The sequence below is a fragment of the Cetorhinus maximus genome, chromosome 3, assembly GCF_964194155.1.
Source record: "Cetorhinus maximus chromosome 3, sCetMax3.hap1.1, whole genome shotgun sequence".
Classification (NCBI taxonomy): domain Eukaryota; kingdom Metazoa; phylum Chordata; class Chondrichthyes; order Lamniformes; family Cetorhinidae; genus Cetorhinus; species Cetorhinus maximus.
Genome location: NC_135881.1, coordinates 122,087,586 through 122,110,687, shown reverse-complemented (window position 1 = coordinate 122,110,687; position 23,102 = coordinate 122,087,586). Strand labels below are relative to the sequence as shown.

Here is a 23,102-nt window from a genome sequence, read left to right as displayed (position 1 = left end):
ACAAAAGAGCTGAACTCCCGAGGTGAGGTCAGAGTGACTGCCCTTGACATCAAGGAGTCCGAGCAAAACTGGAATCAATGGGAATCAGGGGAAAACTTCCACTGGTTGGAGTCATACCTAGCACAAAGGAAGATGGTTGTGGTTGTTGGAGCTTAGTCATCTCAGTTCCAGGACATCACTGCAGGAGTTCCTCAGGGTAGTGTGCTCGGCCCAACCATCTTCAGCTGCTTCATCAATGACCTTCCTTCCACCATAAGGTCAAAAGTGGGGATGTTCGCTGATGATTGCACAATGTCCAGCACCATTCGTGACTCCTCAGATAATGAAGCAGTCCATTTCCAATGTAGCAAGACCTGGACAATATCCAGGCTTGGCTGACAAGTGGCAGGTAACATTCGCACCACACAAGTACCAGGCAATGACCATCTCCAACAAGAGAGAATCCAACCATTGCCCCTTGATGTTCAATGGCATTACCATTACTGAATCCCCCACCATCAATATCTTGGAGATTACCATTGACCAGGAACTGAACTGGACCAGGCATATAAATGCTGTGGCTACAAGAGCAGGTCAGAGGCTAGGAATCGTGCGACGAGTAACTCACCTCCTGACTCCCCAAAGCATGTCCACCATCTACAAGGCACAAGTCAGGAGTGTGATGGAATACTCTCCACTTGCCTGGATGAGTGCAGCTCCCACAACGTTTAAGAAGCTTGACACCATCCAGGACAAAGCAGCCCACTTGATTGGCACCACATCCACAAACATTCACTCCTTCTACCACCAACACACAGTAGCAGCAGTGCGTACCATCTACAAGATGCACCTCAGGAATTCACCAAGACTCCTTCGACAGCACCTTCCAAACCCACAACCACTGCCATCTAGAAGGACAAGGGCAGCAGAAAGATAGGAACACCACCACCTGGAAGTTCTCCTCCAAGTCACTCACCATCCTGACTTGGAAATATATCACCGTTCCTTCACTGTCGCTGGGTCAAAATCCTGGAACTCCCTTCCTAACAGCAGTGTGGGTGTACCTATGCCACTTGGACTGCAGTGGTTCAAGAAGGCAGCTCACCACCACCTCTCAAGGACAACTAGAGATGGACAATAAATGCTGGCCAGCCAGCAAAGCCCACATCCTGTGAATGAATGATAAAAAAAAAATAGCTTAGGGCCTTCTTTTGGGACCATCCAAAAACAGCAGCCATTCGGCTCCAAGCCTCGATGATCCACCTTGCTGGATTTAAGAAACATTTGTTACTTGTTTGTAGGTGAAAGAGAATCGCTGGCAGTTCTTTCTCAGGTCCTCCAATCTAAGGCTTGATTCTTTTCTTGAGTCCCATGTTAGCTGACATTGTTAATAGTTCTTTCTCCTTAAAATCTGCACCCCTCTCCTCTAAAAACCAACCCATGAACCCTCTATCCTTGCAAGCTGCCACCATTCTCCAACCTTTCTTTCCTCTCCCAAAGAAGTTGAGGATTGTCACATCCCCATTTAATGCCCATCTTTCCCATGGTTGAATCCCTCCAATCAGGTTTCTGCCCCTGCCACAGTACTGAAATGGCTCTTATCAAAGTCACAATGACATGCTATGTGACGGTGACAAAGGCAACCTTCCCTCCTCATCCTTCTTGACCTGTCTACAGCTTTTGACACAGTTGGTCAGAGGCTGAACCAGACTGTTCGCAACCTTGGGGTCATATTTGGCCACATGATGATCTCTCAACTACATCCATAGAGTCACTAACACTGCCTATTTCCACCTCCATAACATCACCTGACTCTACCCCTGCCTCAGCTCTTCTGCTGCTGAAACTCTTCTCCATGCCTTCAGTACTTTCAGCTTTGACTATTCTCACACTCCATAAACTTAAGGTCATCCAAAACTCTGCTGCGGACCAATCCCATTCATCCATCACCTCTGTGCTCGCTGACTGGCTCCTGGTTAAGCAACACGTGGATTTTTAAATTCTCATACTTGTTTTCAAATCCCTTCATGGCCTCATCTCTCTGTAATCTCCTTCAACCCTACAATTCTCTGCGATATCAGCGTTCTTCTAACCCTGGTCTCTTGTGCATCCCTGATTTTAACCATCCACCGCTGGTGGCCATGCCTTCAGCCAGCTAGGCCTTAAACTTTGGAATTCCCTCCCTGAACCTCTCCGCTTCTTTACCTCGCTTTGCTCTTTTAAGACATTCACTTCCTCTATGACCAAGCTTTTCGTCATCTGCTCAAATATCTCCTTTTGTGGCTGGATTTCATATTTTGTTTTATTATACCTCTAAGGCACTTTGGGTGAGGAACGTTTGAGGACTCTGGGTCTATACTCGATGGAGTTTAGAAGGATGAGGGGGGATTTGATTGAAACTTACAGAATACTGAAAGGCCTGGATAGAGTGGACGTGGGGAAGATGTTTCCATTAGTAGGAGAGACTAGAACCCGAGGGCACAGCCTCAGAGTAAAGGGAAGACCTTTTAGAACAGAGATGAGGAGAAACTTCTTTAGCCAGAGAGTGGTGAATCTATGGAATTCATTGCCACAGAAGGCTGTGGAGGCCAGGTCATTGAGTGTATTTAAGACCGAGATAGGTAGGTTCTTGATTGGTATGGGGATCAAAGGTTAAAATCAGGGATGCACAAGAGACCAGGATTAGAAGAACGCTGATTGAGGCATTAAAGGCACTATATGAATACAAGTAGTTGCTGTCTCCACCTGGCAAATACAGCAGCAACCATTCAAAGTTTGCCTTCATTTAATGTGGCTGTGTTACGAAAACAACAACTTTTTTTATATAATGCCTTTTACATAATAAAATATAAGACCATAAGTCATTCGGCCCATCGAGTCTGCTCCGCCATTCAATCATGGCTGATAAGTTTCTCAACCCCATTCTCCCGCCTTCTCCCCGTAACCTTATATCACTGTTCCTCCACTGTTGCTGGGTCAAAATCCTGGAACTCCCTCCCTTACAGCACTGTGCGTGTAACTATACCACATGGCCTGTAGCGGTTCACGAAGGCAGCTCACCACCACTTTTTCAAGGGTAATTATCGATAGGCAATAACTGCTGGCCTAGCCAGCGATGCCCACAACCGTGAACAAATAAATAAAAGCCCTATGGCCCTTTATAGACCTTATGCCAACGTAGTGCCAGCTCATGCCAACCTGTGCCCCACCACCTACCACCATTTGCCCATACACTATCCATGCCAACTGTCATGGACAAATTTATGTGTTTTCTTAATACCCCATGATCAAAGTGATTTTGTATGTGAGGTCTCTGAGCTTTCTTACCCTCAGAGTGATTATCTCAATTTAAATAATTCCAGCATAAAGCTTTCTTTTTAAAACAGAGAAGTTTATTTATTATCTCACACCCCTTCTGAATGTTTAAACCTGACATCTCCCTCACTTGATTCACACACTATCACTCACACAAAGGCTGGGTACAATGAGGAGAGAAAAAAAATATACAATTACAATGCATAATTGTTTCAGTCTCTCTTTCATGGCAGGCCTGTAATTTCTTAGTTGAATTGATGCTTATGGTTGAAGCAAGAGTCTTGAGGATTCTCAGTAAGCAATGAGGCTTCTTGTGGATGAAGTTCCAGGAGGTTCATTCTCAGATGAATCTTAAGTTGGAACACGTTATGCAGAGCCCTTCTCCCACTTTCAAGCTTTGGCCATGTAGTGGACTTGTAGGCAGTTTGGTGGTTGTCTGATGGATTTCTGTCCAGAACAGCTTCTTGCTGTTTTGAAGGCAGGACACAAATATGCCTTTCTCACCATGTGACCTATTACAAGGCCAAAGTCCTTTTTCCAAATAAAGTGTGTGGCCAGGTTGATTATATATCCTGTGTGATGACTTTCACACTTTGAGAGTTTGATACAGCTGGTATCTTTGTATCTGAATGACCTATTTATAAGGTTAATTTCAAATTGAATAAGTTTCAGGGAAAAGACATTGAGTCGACATCAGTCTAGAAAATTTCTTTAATTTACTCGAGACAGGGGAGCCTTTCGTTCTGCAAGAGTAGTTAGGTGATCCTCAGGCAACCATAAAAATATAAAGTATTGACTGTAAGTTCATAATATACTAGAGCATGACACAACTTACTCAATACCCACTCTAGGCAGACCTCAGGAGCCATGCTGAGATGAAATAAAATAAAGGTCTAAGTGTCTATGAATGACATCGCTATTAAATATAAACACTCTCACTGATAAAAAAACATTCAAGACATTTAAATTCCTTGAAGTGCTTAATCCTTTAAGGAAACAAACATTTCATTCAAGAACTTAATCCTTTACACAATGGGCAGAATTTTCTGCCTACCGGGCGGGCAGGCCCGACCCAATCTCTGGCGGGAGGGGAGCCGATCCCCGCCGCCATTTTGGTGAGCGGGCCAATTAAGGCCTGCCCAGCATGACAACCGCCGGGAAGCACAATGCGCTTCCTGTGCGGGTTGAGGGGGATTCCCCAAAAGCGAGAGTGCGCTCTTTCGTGTATGCTCACGAAAGTGCACACATTTCCCTGAGGCTAAGTGCTGCTTCAGGGAGATCGCTGAAAGTTGTACAAACATTAAAAATAGAAAAGAAAATCCTTAACATGTCCCCCTCATGTGACAATGTTATAAAAGATGTGACATGTTAATAAATTTCACAAAAACTTTATTACACTTTTTTAAACCCTACATGAAACCTCATCCCGCCGGTGGATGAGGTTTCATGTTTTTTCTATTGCCCGCCGGGGCTCCTGGCCTGCCCGCCAACCTTAAGGTTGGACGGGCAGGCCCTTTAATTGTTTTAATGATCCTGTCAATGGCCTCAATTGGCCATTGACAGGTTGGCGGACGCACAGCTGATTTGGCTGTGCCCCTGCCTTCCTGAAAATTTAAATGGGGCGGGATGACATCATTTTGCGTGTCGGCGAGCGGGCCCCGCCCCCTGCTCTCCAATGGCAAAATTCAGCCCAATGTTTCAATGAAGACAGCAGGAGGGCATGCTGGGAGTAGCACCATGCATACTTAAAATTGAGGTGTCGACCTGGTTAAGCCACAACACAGGACTATTTGTCTGCCAAACAGCACAAGTAGCATGCGTTGGACAGAACTAAATGATCCCACAACCAACGAATCAACCTAAGTTCTGCAGTCCTGCAACATCCAGTCATGAATGGTGTGGATAATCAAACAATTCACGGGACGAGAAGGCATTTCCACAAATATCCCCATCCTCAATGACAAGGGAGCAGCACATCAGTGAAGGCACTGGATACTGCAAAGGCTATGGGCCATGATGACATTCCAGCAATAGCTCTGAAGCAGCACTGAGGTCTACCCAGCAATGTGGAAAATTGCTCAGGTGCATCCTGTCCACAAAAAACAGGACAAATCCAACCCGGGCAACTAAGATCCCATCAGTCTACTCTTGCTCATCAGCAAAGTGATGGATAGGGTTGTTGACAGTGCTATCAAGTGGCAATTACTCAGCAATAACCTGCTCACTGATGCTCAGTTTGGTTTCCGCCAAGGCCACTCAGCTCCTGACCTTATTGCAGCCTTGATCCAAACAGGGACAAAAGGGCAGAACTCCAGAGGTGAGGCAAGGGTGGCTGCCCTTGACATTAAAGCAAATAGATGTAAACGGGTACAATACGACTGCAATTACGGAGACATGGCTGCAGGGTGACCAAGGCTGGGAACTGAATATCCAAGGGTACCAGATATCTAGAAAAGACAGGCAAAAAGAGAAAGGAGGTGGGGCGGCGTTGTTAGTTAAGGATGAAATCAATGCAATAGTGAGAGAGGATATTGGCTCAGAAAATCTAGTGGTAGAATCAGTCTGGGTGGAGCTAAGAAGGAACAAGGGGTGGAAAAAAATCAGTAGGAGTTGTCTATAGGCCTCCAAACAGTAGTGATAATGTAGGGAAGGGCATTAATAGGAAATTAGAGACGAATGTAACAAGGGTGCTACAGTAATCATGGGTGACTTTAATCTACATAGAGATTGGGCAAACCAAATTAACAATAATACTGTGGCAGATTAATTCCTGGAGTGTGTATGAGATTTTTTTTTAGACCAGTACGTCAAGGAACCAACTAGGGAACAGGCTACCCTAGATTTGATATTCTGTAATGAGAAGGGGTTAATTAATAATTTTGTTGTGCGGGATCCTTTAGGGAACTGTGACCATAACATGACAGAATTCTTCACCAGGATGTAAAGTGAAGTAGTCTCAGCTGAAACTAGAGTCCTGAACCTAAACAAAGGGAACTATGAAGGTGTGAGTTAGCTAAGATAGACTGGGCAACTTTATTAAAAGACATGATGGTGGATAGGCCACGGCTAATATTTAAGGTTTGAATGTATGCATTGCAACAGTTATATATTCCTTTTTGGCGCAAAAACACAATGGGAAAAATTTTCCCCCTGCAGAAGCGAATGCGGGCAGGCACACCTCTGATCGGCTCCCCCAATCGGGGCTGCGCCGCCATTTTACGTGGGCGGGCCTTAATTGAGGTCCGCCAGGAAGCGCTATGCGCCCCCTGCGTGGGGGGGCTGGTGGGGGTTGGGGGCGGGATTCCCTCAGCCGAGAGCAAAAGAGCGCATCGATCTCCCTGAGGCTAAGAATTTAAAAGAATGAGAGGAGATCTCATTGAAACATATAAAATTCTGACAGGGCTGGATAGACTGGTTTGCAGGGATGATATTTCTTCTGGCTAGGGTCTAGAACAAGGGGTCACAGTCTCAGGATATGGATTAGACCATTTAGGACTGAGATGAGGGGAAACTTCTTCACCCAGAGGGTGGTGAACCTTTGGAATTCTCTACCACAGAAGGCTGTGGAGGCCAAGTCACTGAATATATTTAAAAAGGACATAGATTTCTAGACTCTAAAGGTGTCAAGGAGTATGAGGAGAGAACGAGAGTATGGCGTTGAGACACAGGATCAGGCATGATCATACTGAATGGTGGAGCAAGCTCTAAGGCCCAAATGACCTACTCCTGCTCCTATTTTCTATGTTTCTATTTGATTGAGTGTGGCATCAAGGAGCCCTAGCAAAACTGAAGACCATGGGAATCAGGGGGAAAACTCTCCGCTGGGTGGAGCCATACCTAACACAAAGGAAGGCGGTTCATCATCTCAGTCCTGGAACATACATATGAACATACAAAATGGGAGCAGAAGTAGGCCATTCAGCCCCTCAAGAATGCTCCACCATTCAACAGGATCATGGCTGATCTGTTTGTGTTTCGAATTCCACATTCCTACCTATCCCTGATAACCTTTGATTCCCTTGCCTAACAAGAATCTATCTACCTTGGCTTTAAAAATATCCAGTGATTCTGCCTCCACCGCATTCTGAGGCAGAGTGTTCCAAAGTTGCACATCCCTCAGAAAAAATTTCTCCTCATCTCTGTCCTAAAAGGGCAACCTCTAATTTTAAAACAGTGCCTCCTTGTTCTGCAATCACCCACAAGAGGAAACATCCCTTCCGTGTCCACCTTGTCTATACCGTCAGGATCATACATACTTCAATCAAGTCACCCCTCACTCTTCTAACCTCCAGTGGAAACAAGCCTATTTATTCTTCCTGCCAAAGTGAACAATTTCACATTTTCTCACATTATATCCCATCTGCCAAATTTATGCCCAATCACTCAACCTATCTATATCCGTCTGTAACCTCCGTATGCCACCTTCACATATGCTTTCCTACCTATCTTTGTGTCATCTGCAAATTTAGCTACCATGCCTTCACTTCCCTCATCTAAGTCATTGATATAAGAACATAAGAACTAGGAGCAGGAGTAGGCAATTCAGCCCCTCGAGCCTGCCCTGCCATTCAATACGATCATGGCTGATCTAATTTCGGCCTCAACTCCAATTTCCCGCCCTCTCCCCATAACCTTTCAACCCATTACTAATTAATAATCTGTCTATTTCCTCCTTAAATTTATTCAGCGTCCCGGCATCCACTGCACTCTGAGGTAGTGAATTCTACAGATTCATGACCCTTTGAGAAAAGTAATTCCTCCTCATCTCTGATTTAAATCTACCACCCCTTAGCCTAAAACTATGGCCTCTCGTTCTAGAAAGCCCCACAAGGGGAAACATCCGCTCCACATCTACTTTGTCTATCCCCTTTAGCATCTTATATACCTCAATTAGATCTCCTCTCATCCTTCTAAACTTGAGCGAGTATAGGCCTAAACTGCTCAATCTCTCCTCATAAGACAAGCCCCGCATCTCTGGAATCAACCTAGTGAACCTCCTCTGAACCGCTTCCAATGCAACTACATCCTTCCTCAGTAAGGGGACCAAAACTGTGCACAGTACGCCAGGTGCGGTCTCACCAATACCTTGTACAGTTGCAACAACACTTTCCTATTTTTATACTCTATTCCTTTAGCAATAAATGCCAAAATTCCATTTGCCTTCCTTATTACCTGCTGTACCTGCATACTAGCTTTCAGCGATTCATGCACGAGGACACCCAGATCCCCAGCACAGACCCCTGCAGGACTCCACTTGTCACATCCTGCCAGTCAGAAAAAGACCCATTTATGCATCTGTTTTCTGCTGGAATCTATGCTAATATGTTACTCCCTACACCATGACTTTTATTTTCCGCAATAACCTTTGATGTGGCACCTTATCAAATGCCTTCTGAAAATCAAAGTACAGCATGTCTACAGGCTCCCCTTTATCCACAGTGCATGTTACTCCTTCAAAGAACTCTAATAAATTGGTTAAACATGATTTCGCTTTCACAAAACCATGCTGACTCTTCCCAATTACCTTGAGTTTCTTTAAGTGCCCACCTATAACTTCCTTAATGACCGATTCTAACACCTTCCCCATGACAGATGCCAAGCTAACTGGCCTATAGTTTCCCGTTTTCTGCCTCCCTCCCTTCTTGAAAAAAGGGGATATATTTGCTATTTTCCAGTCTGATGGAACGTTTCCAGAATCTAGCGAATTTTGGAAAATTAACACCAACACATCCACCACCTTATTAGCTACCTTTTTTAAGACCCTGGGACGTAGTCCATCAGGACATGGAGACTTGTCCGTCTGCAGCTCCATCAGTTTGCTCAATACCACTTCCCTAGTGAAATCACCAAGTTCCTCTCTCCCTTCCGTCTCTTGATTTATAGCAATTACTAGAATGTTTTTTAAATCCTCTATAGTGAAGGCAGAAGCAAAATATTTCTTCATTTCATCAGCCCTTTCCTTATTATCTACTATTAACTTCCCATTATCACTCTCTAGAGGACCAACACTCACTTTACTTATTCTTTTTAAATACATGTACATACTCTTGCTATCCATTTTCACATTTTTAGCGAGCTTCCTCTCATACTCTAATGTCTTTCTCCTGGTTAACCTTTCAGTCATTCTCCGCCATTCTTTATATTCTTTCCCATTATCTGACCTGCCACTCACCTTTGCACAGTTATATGCTTTTTCTTTAAGTTTGACGTTTTCCTTAACTTCTTTAATTAACCATGATGGGCCCTCCCTTAAAATTTTTCTTCATAGTAGGAATGTACTTATTCTGGGTATTCTGAAATATACCCTTAAATGTCTGCCATTGCTTCTCAATTGATCTCTCCCCTAGCTAGTTCACTTCAGCCAGCTCAGCTTTCATCCCCACATGGTTGCCCTTATTTAAGTTTAAAATTCTAGTCTTAGACCCACTCTTCTCCCTTTCAAACTCAATGTATAATTCAATCATATTGTGGTCGCTGCTACCTTAACTCTGAGGTCATTAATTAATCCTGTAACATTACACGATACCAAGTCTAATATAACCTGCTCTCTGGTTGGTTCCAGAATGTGCTACTCTATGAACTCCTCATTCAGGCTACTACTGCCAATCTGATTTTTCCAGTTTATATGTAGATTAAAAACACCCATGATTATTACCATCCTCTTATCGCACGCACCCAATATTTCTTCTTGTATACTTGTCTGAGTTCCCTCAGCTGCATGGGGGTAGGGGGAAAATTGGAAAATCAATAGTGATAGGGGATTTGATAGGGGAACAGACAGGTATTTCTATGGCTCCAGATGTGAATCCAGATGTGTTATCCCCTGGTGCCATGATCAAGGATGTCACTGAGCAGCAACATAGCGCTCTGAGGGTGAAGGGTGAACAGTGAGCGGTTATTGTCCATAACGGTACCAACAACATAGGTAGAAAGAGGGATGAGGTCCTTCAGGCAGAGTTTAGGGAGCTAGGAAAGAAAGTAGCAAGTAGGACCTCAAAGGTAATAATCTCCAGATTACTCCTACTACCACTCCCACGTGCTGAATATCGAACTGCGAGGATAGAACAGATGAATGCATGGCTGGGAGATGGTGCAGGAGAGGGGCTTTAGATCCCTGGAACACTGGGACTAGTTCTGGGGGAGATGGAACCCATGTAGGGTGGATGGGGTGCCCCTGAACAGAGCTGGAATAAACATCTTTGCCAGTAGATTTGTTAGTGCTACTAGAGAAGATTTAAATTAACTTGGCAGGAGTGTGGGTACCAGGTGGCGTGGAAAAACAAGGTGCACAGAAAATTGGGAGAGACAGATACCACTAGAATAGAAAATAGTATGGTATTGGGTGGGGTCAGAATAAGAGGAAATGAAATAAAGTCTAAATTAAGTTTATTATGCATGAATTTGAATGCGAAGAGTGTGATAAATAAGGTTGATGAGTTGAAGATGCAGATAGCCATCTGGGAATATTATGTTGTGGTGATAACAGAGAACTGGTTCAAAAAATGGCAGGGCTAATACAGCTATTGCTGGGCATAAAGTGTTCAGCAAAGATAGGGAAAGAAAGGAGGTGGGATACAACACTTATTAAGGAGAACATTACTGTGCTGGAGAGAGAGGATGTCCTAGAAGGGTCAAGGATAGAATCCATTTGGTTAGAGCTAAGCAACAACAGATGTATCATTACACTGGATTATTCTATCGGCCACTAACTAGTGGTAAAGCTATAGAGAAGCAAATTTGAAAGGAAATTAAAGGGAGGTGCAAGGACTGTAGTGTGGTTTTAATTGGTGCCCTTAACTATCCTAATATAGACTGGGTTAGTGATAGTGTAAAGGGCAGATGGGGGACGTGTTTATGAAATGCTTTCAAGATAATTTTCTGGACTAGTTTGTTTTTGGTCTAAGGAGGAAGGCTGGATCTGGGTCAGGGGAAAAGTAGAGTAAAGGGTTAACATCAGAAGTATACATGATAGTGATGTAATAATGATGTCCGATCACATGTCTGAGAAGTAAAAGAGACCTGGAAGAGGAGAAGCTCCAAACTCGTGTAGAAGTCCAAACATGCACATACTTGCTGTAAATAAAGAGTATTGGTTTTGAGAAGCTACAGACTCTAGCAGCTTATTTTGGGAGAATAGACGATCCCTAAAAACCTCGTCTAGACCCCTATCACACAATGAATCAGGAATGAGGTAGATCAAGTGTCAGTAGGGGAACATTTAGTGGACAGTGATCATTGTATAATATGTTTTAGGTTAGTTATGGAAAAGCACATAGAGCAATCCAGAGTAAAAATAATTAATTGGGGTATGGGCTAACTTCAGTGGGGTAAAAACAGATCTGACCCAGATAAATTTGAATCAAAGCTTTGTTAGCAAAACTGTAACAGAATAACGGGCTACCTTCAAAGAGGGCATAACTCAGTTAAGTTGAGGTACGTTTACATGAGGAGGAAAGATAAGACAAACAAATCCAGAGTTCGCTTGATGACAACAGTGATAGGGAGCAAGATAAAGCAGAAAAAGGATGCATATGACAGCTATCAGGTGGATAATGTTTTGTTGTGTGGTTGGGGTCTTGACAGGGATATTGTAAGGGGCTGGCTGGCAGGCCTCAGTGAAGTTTGAGGTGCCAGGGTGGGAGGGTTAAGTGGGGGGGCGGGAAGGGGATGCCTTTGATTGCCACAAGGGACCTCCTCGCCCTATTCTTACCCGATACAAGCTTGTCCAGTAAAACCTGTCGGGCTAACTGCTTGGCCTGGGTCTCTCCCTGCTGCGGGTAAATTAGCAGTGGGGGTGGGTTGAGGCACTTAAGCTGCCATTAATTGACCACTCAAGGGTTTCAATAGGGCTGCTTGATGCCTTCACTGACCTGTAAAATGGGGGACAGGTCAGGGTGGGCAGGAAGGCAGCAGGCAGGCCACATGCTGCATTTACAAGCCCCCACCTTCAAACGCACCAGCAGAGAGCTGTAAAATCAAGCTCATCGTGGGGTTCCCCGGGGGGAAGAGAGCGAGGCCTTGGAACATCGGTAGGGGGTGGGGTGGGAGAGAGAGAGGGGCCCTGGAACATCGAAAAGAGGGGGAGGGGCCCTGGAACATGGTGGGGAGGGAGAGAGGCCCTGGAACATCAGGGGGAGAGAGGCAGGCCATGGAACATGGGAGAAAGAGGGAGGGGCCCTGGCACATCATAGGGGGAGAGAGAGAGAGAGAGGGGCCCGGGAACATTGGGGGGACGTAGGTTCCAAGGCCACCATGACAGCTGGTGGAATTTGAATTCAATAAAATGGAATATAAAACTAGTTTCAGTAATAGCTCAGTCAGCTCTGAAGAAGTCATATGGGCTCGAAACATTAGCTCAGTCTTTCTCTCCACAGATGCTGTTTGACCTGCTGAGTTTTTCCAACATTTTCTGTTTTTGTTTCAGATTTCCAGCATCTGCAGTTTTTTCCTCTTTATCTCAGAAATGGTGACCATTAAACTATCACCGATGTCATAAAAACCCATTTGGTTCACTAATGTCCTTCATGGAAGGAAATCTGCCATCCTTACCCAGTCTGGCCTACACGTGGCTCTAGAGCCACAGGAATGTGGTTACCTCTTAACTGCCCTCTGAAATGGCCTAGCAGAGCACTCAGTTCAGGGCAATTAGGGATGGGCAACAAATGCTGGCATGCCAGCAATGCCCTGCTGAGTTCGGGTTTCCCACATGTGGGAGTCACATCACTTCACAGTTCCCTACCCTGTGAAAATGGATGTGTCAGAAATGGGAGCCGGATTTCCGTATCCAGGTCCCGTCATTTTTAAAAGTCTCCGGAGTCTCCATGACTATAGGAAAATCTGGCTCCTGGAATGGGACTTAAACCCACAACCAAATGACTCAGAAGTGAGAATGGTTGGCAAAGCCTGTACATATGCTTTATTATTAAAAGCTTACTATGGCTATTCTGCCTGGTACACCTATACTTCCATTGCTTTAACATGGCTTTTGATTGCTTTTTCCTATCACAGGCACAATTTCACAGCTCTCCCCATTTGGAAAACTTCTCAAATTGCATGTAAGATACAAAAGAGTAGGAACCTGCTATAATTGATCTCTACCCCTTCTTCTTCTGCTTTACACACAGGAAATAGGCATAGCTGAGGCAAAAAGCAGAGAGAAAACACTTCATCAAATCACAGATGTAAAATGGCAACTGAATAATAGCAGATGCTATGCTATAGGTTATTGTATTTAGGTTAAGTAACTTAATCAATAATTTATTCATTGAGAGCACTCACCTTCCCTTTTTAATTGTGTTTCGCCCGAGTACTGGATCGAGAACTGGATCCATGGTTTCCTCAAGGTTTTCAACCAGTACGGTATCACCACAGGATAGTGCACGCTCAATGATGTCTAAATAACTTTTTTTAAAAAGATTCAGAATGCACATTTGGTGTTCAAATTAATTTGTAAGAACAATAGAATGAACATGCTTTAAATTAAAAGCTTTGTTTTTTTCAAACAAGTCAGCTATTTAAGTTATCTTCAGACTATTTACCCTTTTTGTCCCATGCGTACAACTCTCAGCTCACTTCCATATTTGTTCCTAATCCACTTGATTCCTTGCTGCTGTGGGTCAATCATGAGTGGCCAGCGTTCACAGTTGGTCAGAATAGCAGCATTTTCTGTTGACATCCTGTCACTGGGCAATCCTTCATTATTCCAGGTTGCAATTGTGGCATCGTCAGTCAACATTGCTATAGGATCTAGACCTTCTGTTATTGGTATGGAAACCTGAGAGATCAGTAAAGGAATTGAACAATTCAATGTAAGATTTTCTCTAATGCTCTACTAGAACGTTAGTCTGTGCAGCAAGTTAGCATATTTGGATGGCAGTGTGTTAATCATAGAGTATCATACATCAAAAGTAGATCTTAAGGTTATTTTTGTGAAGGAATGGCATAATTCTCTCCATTTGCCTACTAGTTTCTCTGGTGTAATGTTATCCCATGAAGGGCAGAAGAGGGTGGGATAGGATGGGTTAGGTTAAAATTTCAAAAATCTGAAACCTGAACCCAATCTGCCTGAAATGTACCCACCTCAAGTTTTAAAAAAATGTTAATGAGGTTGCAAATGTATAAAATTTTAACATCTTAAATATAATAGCCTTTAAGGGACACAGATTGCCAGTATCTGAGCTGGTCACTCTGAGTCTCAGATCAAGTGACAGAGCCTTTCCATCAGTGGTGTGGTATTGCTCTCTCTCCTCCTGGTGCACTGTGGATGAGTATCTGAACATACAAAATCAGAAGGGGAGGGTCAGGGTGAATGATGGGGGAGGTGGGTAGATAGCAAGAGGTTCTTGGCCACACCATCTGCAGCTTGATCATTATGTCAGATAGCAGGATGAGGGCGAGTTGGGAGTTGAGAAGGGGTATGAGGCAGGATGCTACAGGCTCTACTGCAGCCAGCGCCATGACGTGTAGAACCAACTCCTCCGTTGGGCTCAGGAAATAAAGGTATCCTTGTTCCCTGCCAGTTCTGCCCTGCTCCCTACTAATGTGTGTTACCTTGTACTGCAAAAGAGAGGGAAGAATGTCAATGATTGTAAGGCACTGTATTTGGGTGATGTGTCTGCCACAACTGAATAGCTGGAGCTATATGGAAGCAGCAGGAGCAAGGTATGAACCTGGGATCACTGGAATATGTATGCAGGCGAGGTGGAGTATTCGGGTGTTAGTTGTGAATCCTGAGTGTCAGGGACTTCTGATGTGATGGAACGATGGAGATGCGGTGTACTCATGTGAGGTCATTTTGACCTCCGTGGCCTCCCTATCCTTCTGAGGGTAGTTCTTGAAAGCCTCCTCGTCCCCTGCAGAACCATGGCATCTCTCCTCTTGTCCACTCCTACCATCACACTTGCCCCTGGAACCCTCTCTCTGCCCTGGTGTTTGATTTTCCTTGTTTACAATTGCAGAAATAGTACTTGGCAGCAGCCTTCTGTAATTCTCTTTAAGAACAGAAGGATGGCTGCACAATATGTTATTAGCAAATGCTGCTTGGCTCCCTGCTGGGCACTGAGCACAGGCGATGCTCAGCCCTACACTACAATCAGGTAAATGAGGTGGCAGCACCAAATTTACATGTTGCCCACATCCATGTGACCAGGTGTGGGCAGGTTGTGAATCGTGGCCCCTACGGCCAAAAGGCAACATGGACTATTTTTTAGCCCATAATATTTCATCAAAATGATATTTTAAAAATTATGCTGAATTTCCCTACAGCAAGTAAATTATTTCTCCTTTTCAAAATCAGGTTACTGGCTAACAAATTGCTCATCTTCTACAAAAAAAAAATCAAACTTAGATCTACTATTGCTGTATTAGGTTTGTTGTAGCTACACTCATTTTCTGGGGTGGAAATGGAGGAGACAGTGCTGCCAGGGGAGGAGCAAGACATTGACCACTTTGTACTTTGTGAAATTCTTTTTGTGCAATCATGTAATGTTCCTATTACTATCCAATGGGAAGATAATATAAGTGCTGCCCCTGAAGTTGCATTTAATATATCTGATCTACAATACACAAATGATTCCATGCTAACATGAAAAGAACTAATAAAGGTAGGTGACTTTGGCTGTCATTGGCAGTGCCTGCCCTATGGTGAAAGTTGACTGATAGTCTCCTTGCAGCAGATGGCACAACTCTGCAACTGTCTTTGTGCTGACATGGAACCGGAGCCTATGGAGGCAGTTATCCTCAGTCATTGCCAGGCCTGTGTACACAGGGTCTGAAAATATGGATTTGTGACATGATGGATCTGAGCTGTAGGCTCTAGCACAGGTGGATATCACCTGTGTACTTTCTTTTATCTTTAATCTTTTTAACCTCTAAATACTATGATTGGTGGACATCATTAATTTAACATTGACTTGTCAGACAGGTTGAGATTCTGGAATGACCTGTTGGATGCCATTTCACTCCTTGAGCAGGAAAGGATGTTTGAATACTAGCAGCTACTTGGCAGATCCTTCCCTCTTCTCTCTCTCTTCTTGTTTTGCTGGTATTTATTTATGAGTAGCTTTTGGCCATTTTGTGGCCAATTTAGATTTTGGCTGCTTTTGTAATAACAGAAATTAAATATGCACGACTAAATCAACAAAAAAAGAATGACACCCCCTTCATCAGAGAAACAAGCAAAAAAGTGATAAAAGATCCCCCATTTACCTTTTAGAACTCACTTCTCAAAAAACTTACTCATTGATGATGGAACTTGCACTAACAGTCTGAAAATCCTTCTATTATGCTATTGTTGCTCATCTCTATGCAGGATTAATGAATAACAAAATGTTGCACACTTGTTGCAAATACCGAGAATACATCGCGATCTCTACAGTGTAATCTTTTTCTCATACACGGTATGTCCTTCTGCATTTGAGTTATTGCAACAACACAAGCATCTTACAGCTCTTCAGTATATGATTTCTATTCTAAGTTAGTAAAGTCATTAAATTAAAATGAATAGAATTACAAGAAATGTTAGGTTTTAAATGCAAAGTATGTTAAGAAACAAACTGCTAACTTATGCCACTGGTTTCACTGTGAATTATTTCTTTTTTCTCAGACATATTTTCTTAATATGACATCACCTCTATGAAATTCAAAAAGAACATTCATGTAAGTGACACATTCCATGCGGCGCAATTGCCACTTATTACTGCATTTCTTAACTGAAATGTATTAATTTTCTGCCATGATAAATAATAGTATCACTGTGACTGATGGTGCCTGAGCAAATTTCACATCACTGCATGAAACAATAGAGGATATACAGTTAAGAACTGACACAGTGGATAAAAGAGAACATGCCTTCAGTGATTTCAGAAAAGGAAGCCACATGCCCTCAACCAATTCCTGACGGTATCCTTTGGTAAAGGACCCAACATATGACACAAAGGCAGCTGTCAACAACACATCTCCACATAGTGTCTTCTCCTGAGATTCAAAGAACTGGACAGACTGGGCCCAGCGGAAATTTTCTGACTGAGGAAATAAACAAATCTTGGAATTAATCATTATGCAAACACAAACTGGTTTTGGTTTACTTATTAACAAATTGATCAATTTTGAAAAATAGATTATTCTATTTCTTACATTAAAACAAATTTAAGACTAATAATTACCATTAAGTACTAAACTATCGGGGGGTGGGGGGGGGGGCACAGTTGGTTCAATGGCTAGTGTGTGGATTGGATTAATGCAAAAAGCATGGGGTTCAATCCCCATTCAGGCTAAGGCAGACTTGGGGCCTGCCTCCACATTCTACTTGTAGTGAATAAAATCACAGCAATTTGCTGTGGTTCAGTGAATGATTGCCAAGGACCTGCCTTCAGGCAGACAACTCAAGAAAACGATGACTAAATTATTACAATTTTAATACAAAATCCTGAATCTGCATTCCATTATTACTGGAGATCTCTTGTATGTTAACAACAAAGGATTATGTTATTGATGTAATACGTTGCTGCTATCAACGCAATGATAAAAATCACCCCACTCCACAATACACAGCTGAAAGCAATTTTGGTAACAGTGGCAAAAAATAGATGAAAAACAGAACTCCGTTTCCACTACAATATAATGTAACTTCATATAATATTTGTTGTATTAATTAACTATGATGTAGACAATTATGAAGCAGTCACATTTAACTGAGAATGCAAGGTGATAGAAGATAGGATATGATGTTACTGTATAACAAAGCAACACACTTGCACACAAATGCTTCACTTATAACATATCACAAAATCATTCAACAACATTATCATTGCCAAAGCCAATTTTCTACTGCATTCAATTTAGAAATCTTCAAGCTGATTTAATAAAGGTACATCTTAAAAGAATATTATTTCTCTAGAAATGAGCTCCAAATCAAACTCGTTGCCTGAAGTTGCCAATTTATGTGACTTCACCAAATGACCAAATTTAGCACAATTAAAAAAACTTTGGGTTTCTGGCTTTCATTCTGTATAAATATGTAACTAGGTTACAAGGATATCCAGTCTTGTGGTGTGTACCTTTACCTCTCTCATTTCTCATAAGGTAATGTAAGATCTCTTCACAATGATGTATCCACTCACCTGTGACCAGCCAATAAGAAGTGGCTTTATATGGATATAATTGAATTCGTGATTGTCCATTGTCAAGCTGGTAACTAATCTCACATTTTCTTCTTCTTAGGAATTTCCCTGGGACCAAGGATGACTTTCTTCCACTCTAGGGTTGTGGGTCCTGAGGTGACTAAAAAGTCCAATGTTGGATCCACATATACTGCCACAGATGGGGCAGGTAGTGTTTGATGAGGTGGGTGGATGGGAAGCTCAGGTTTGGTATGCTCCTTCTACTGTTTGGACTTGGCCTCCACCTGGGTCCGCCGAAGACGCTCGAAATGGTTGGCATCTTTGCGGATGCTCCTTCGCCAGTTTGAGTGGTCTCGAGTAAGTGATTCTGACAGATGGGTGGGGATGTTGCATTTTTTCAGGGAGAGGTTGAGGATGTCCCTAAAACACTTCCTCTACCCTCCTGAGAACCACTTGCCGTGATAAAGCTCAGAGTAGAGAGCTTGTTTTGGGAGTTTTGTGTCAGGCATGCAGACGATGCAATGTAGGGATGTTGGCCTGAGAGAGAACACTAATATTGGGGTATCTATCTTGCCACTGAATTTGCAGAATTTTGTGGAGGCATCACTGGTGATATTTGTCTTCTAGACGTTTAGCCTAAGGCCCATTGTTTCATACGCCTCCGTGAATGCGTTGATGATAGTTTTTTTTAATTCATTCATGGGATGTGGGCTTCACAGGCTAGGCCAGCATTTATTGCCCATCCCTAGCTGCTTTATTGAACCACTGCAGTCTACGTGGAGTAGGTACATCCATAGAGCTGTTAGGGAGTTCCAGGATTTTGACCCAGCGACAGTGAAGGATTGGCAATATATTTCCAAGTCAGGATGGTGAGTGACTTAGAGGGGAACTTCCAGCTGGTGGTGTTCCCATCTATCTGCTGCCCATGTCCTTCTAGATGGTAGTGGTTGTGGGTTTGAAAGCTGCTGTCGAAGGAGCCTTGGTGAATTCTGCAGTGCATCTTGTAGATGGTACACACTGCTGCTACTGTGCATCAGTGGTGGAGGGAGTGAACATTTGTGGATGTGGTGCCAATCAAGTGGGCTGCTTTGACCTGGATGGTGTCAAGCTTTCTGAGTGTTGTGGGACCTGCACTCATCCAGGCAAGTGGAGAGTATTCCATCACACTCCTGACTTGTGCCTTGTAGATGGTGGACAAGCTTTGTGGAGTAAGGAGATGAGTTACTCGTTGCAGAATTCCTAGCCTCTGACCTGCTCTTGTAGCCAAAGTATTTATATGACTAGTCCAGTTCAGTTTCTGGTCAAATGGTAATGCACCTCATGGACAAACATCTGTCTCTTATGAAGCCTTTTTATGAAGCAAATTACAAAACTGCAGAAGGTAAAATATTTTACGTAATTTTCTTTTTATTAGTAAATGGATGCTGAAATATTGGTAAATGTATTGTGCATCTCCAGTAGGAAATTAGATAACATCAAATAGATGGGAACCTTGACAAAATAAGTCCCTGACCCATTTCCTACTCATGCCAGTTCCAGTTCTCTCAAACAAATCTAGACCTAAATGTTTAATCAGAATTATCAAAGCATGTCAGATTGAGTGGGCTTGAACTCTCAGCAATCCATATCAAGATGAAAATCTGATTCTATAATCCTATGCATATAAACAGGAGTTTGAGGGAAATAATGTGACAGTAGGATTCACCCCAATACAGTTATGAATTCACCGTAAGCTTGGATCAGTTAGTGGGCCTTTTGCTTCTAAGTTAGAAGGCTGTGAATCCATTATACTCAAGTGTTTTCTGAACAACAATTAGACTTTGTGGTCTTAAAGGTACACCTTATCAGCAGAATGATAACTCTGGCATTTCATGATATACATGACAAAAATGACATAGACACCATCATCAGTCATATGCTTAGGGAGTTTAACAGCAAAATTTTAGTTTATCTATGGTAAAATCCATTGGATTTTATTAAGGTAAAGTATGTACCATAATCATCTCATATTAAAGCTGGGTCCATAAACTCAACCCACAATTTGCCGCACACACTATGTGAAAACTCCAAGATATTTTGATTGTTTTATCCACGTTGCTAGGGTAATGGAGATAGTCTTATACTTGTTATGACCCAGTTTCCCATAACACTACAAACAGCTGTAGATGACACTCTTACAGAATTAAGTACTGTCATTAAGTACTATTAAAGCTGCATGATCCACAATTTCTATTATCTTTCACTTCAGCATTACTCATGAAAATAATAAACTCTTCTTAAAAAAAAACTAAAATGGAAGCAAAAACAGACCCAACTTTTTTTATCTAATTTCACCAAACTTAATGTTTTCTATTGGAAGGAAATTGAAAAGTAAAATCTCTTACTTAATGAGTTTTGCTTTCCAATGGCATAAGTGGATTTTTGAATTGGTGATTCTGGCATAGAGCTTTGAGCGAAGGGGAAAACAAATTTGTGAAATCTAATCAAAGCTTCCTTACGATTAGTTCTATTATTTCTCTGATAACCCCAGACCCAACTTTGTTTAGGTGCCCATTTGTCCTCCTTAATTCTGCACTATCGAGTGTGCAGGAGCAGCAGGCAAACATATTGAAAAAACAGTTAATTTAGGAATTCAATCATTCCAAAAATGGCATAAGCTACACTGTCATACCACTGAGCAAAATATAGAGTTTCTGGTAAATCGCAATTATTAACACAGGGATCATATGAGCTGTAACACTCAATAGTTTTATAATATTCGGTCATTGCCCCACCTATACACGCACAGAATAAAACTGCATAGTTATGGCAATAAGATAAAGATTAGAATTATCTAAGAGAGGGTGCACCTACTTTAATCCTTGATGACAAATGACCCTCTTTCATATAATAGGTTAAAAACTTTGATTGGGAGGCAATGCCGTAGAGGTATTGTCACTGCACTGGCATTCCAGAGGCCCAGGGTAATGCTCTGGGGATCCAGGTTCGAAACCCAGCAAGGCAGATGGTGGAATTTGAATTCAATAAAAAAAAATCTGGAACTAAAAGTCTAATGATGACCATGAAACTATTGCTGACTGTTGTAAAAAATCCATCTGGTCCTTCCCTACCTCGTCTGGCCTACATGTGACTCCAGACCGACAGCAATGTGGTTGACCCTTGAAAAATGCCCTCTGAACAAGGGCAATAAATGCTGGCCTAGCCAGCGATGCCCACATCCCATGAACGAATAAAAAATAAGAGGGCCGGATTTTCGCTACCGAAGTTGTTAGTTCCAGTTGGGAAGTTTCCTGGCTCAGCTGACCTGCCTTGGTTTAAAGGGCCCTACTACGCCTCCAGGGAGACAGGGATGGGATTGAGTCGGGCCTGCCTTGTTGCTCTGGGACTTTTTAACCTGTTGTTTCAGAAGCTGTTAGGTTCTCTACCCCTCACATCCTCTCATTCCCCACCACCCACCTCTCAACGTTTCTCATCGTCCCCATGATATCTCCATAGCCACTCACTCAGTATCCACCATGGTAGGCCTCAGGAGCCACATGGAGATCAAAAAAATTAAACTTCTAATAATGTGATACAGCTCTCATTCCTACAAACTTGATAGAGAAAAAAAACTCCCGTTCATGAAACCCAATCAAGGCTTTTAAATCTCAAATGATTAATCTCTTATAAAAACAAACTTCTATTCAGACCCACATCAAAGATAGCTGACCCTTTAATTGCCTCTTTAAATTATCAATCAAACTGTGAACTCAAATTCCCTTGAGATAATTATAACTTTTGAAACTCAGCTAAACATTTATAATGGCATAATAATAGCCTTGGGAAATGTTAACAAAGACCTCAATTGAAATTGCATGAACGTATCGTAATTTTTTTTTCTAACCTACACCAAATGGCTTGTCAATCAAAGCAGTCCAGCAGACAGTGTTTCTTTAACTCTCACTTACAGCTTAAGCTTGTTTTTTTTCATTTTTAAAGAGCGGGAGATTTTAAAAACTTCAGATCATAAGACTTAGACTTAATCCGACCTTTAAAGGTGTTAACATCTGCTCCATCAATTAGTGACTCCAGCACTGTGATTTAAGGTCTTTGGACCAGCCAAAATTATGTCTGCTTGAGCTCAGCACTATGTTAAAATGGCCCTGCGGAGTTCAGGATTCCCGTCTGTGTGAACCCCACCCGATTCCCTTCTCACACTGGCAAAAATTGGATCTGTCAGAAATGCTGGCAGGACTTCAGCATCTGCGTTCTGTCCAACATTTTTAAAGGAGTTTCGACTCCAAGGGAAGAATTTTACCCCCGTTGGGGGCGAAAGTTCAAGAGCAGGCGCATGTGGGCACACCCGATCCAGGGGCATGTCGCCATTTTATGTGAGCGGGCCAATTAAGGCCCGCCTAGTATGACTTCCGCCAGGGCGGGGGGGGGATTCCCTAAGCTGCCCGTGGACGAGGTTTCATGCTTTTTCTGAAGCCCGCCAGGGCTCTCGGCCTGCCTGCCAACCTTACGGTTGGATGGGCAAGTCCTTTGGCTACTTCAATTACTTTTTAAATGGCCTCAATTGGCCGTTGACAGGTCGGCGGGTGCACAGCTGATTCGGCTGCGCCCCTGCCAACCTGAAAATTGAAATGGCGCGGGGTGACATCGGGAGTACCGTCATTTTACGCGCCGGCGAGCGGGCCCCGCCCCCTG

The 23,102-nt window shown here is 42.9% G+C and overlaps 1 protein-coding gene across 1 annotated transcript in view; it reads right to left on the bottom strand.

The window, feature by feature from the left end:
- Positions 1–23,102, bottom strand: part of LOC144678871 (dynein axonemal heavy chain 11-like) — a 552,140-nt gene that overhangs the window by 116,164 nt on the left and 412,874 nt on the right. The window contains exons 63-65 of the mRNA XM_078538870.1: positions 17,143–17,316; positions 13,833–14,068; positions 13,573–13,695 (exon numbers count right to left, since the gene is read on the bottom strand). Of these exons, the coding sequence (XP_078394996.1) occupies positions 13,573–13,695; positions 13,833–14,068; positions 17,143–17,316 (533 nt within the window). The remainder of the gene's footprint in view (positions 1–13,572; positions 13,696–13,832; positions 14,069–17,142; positions 17,317–23,102) is intronic.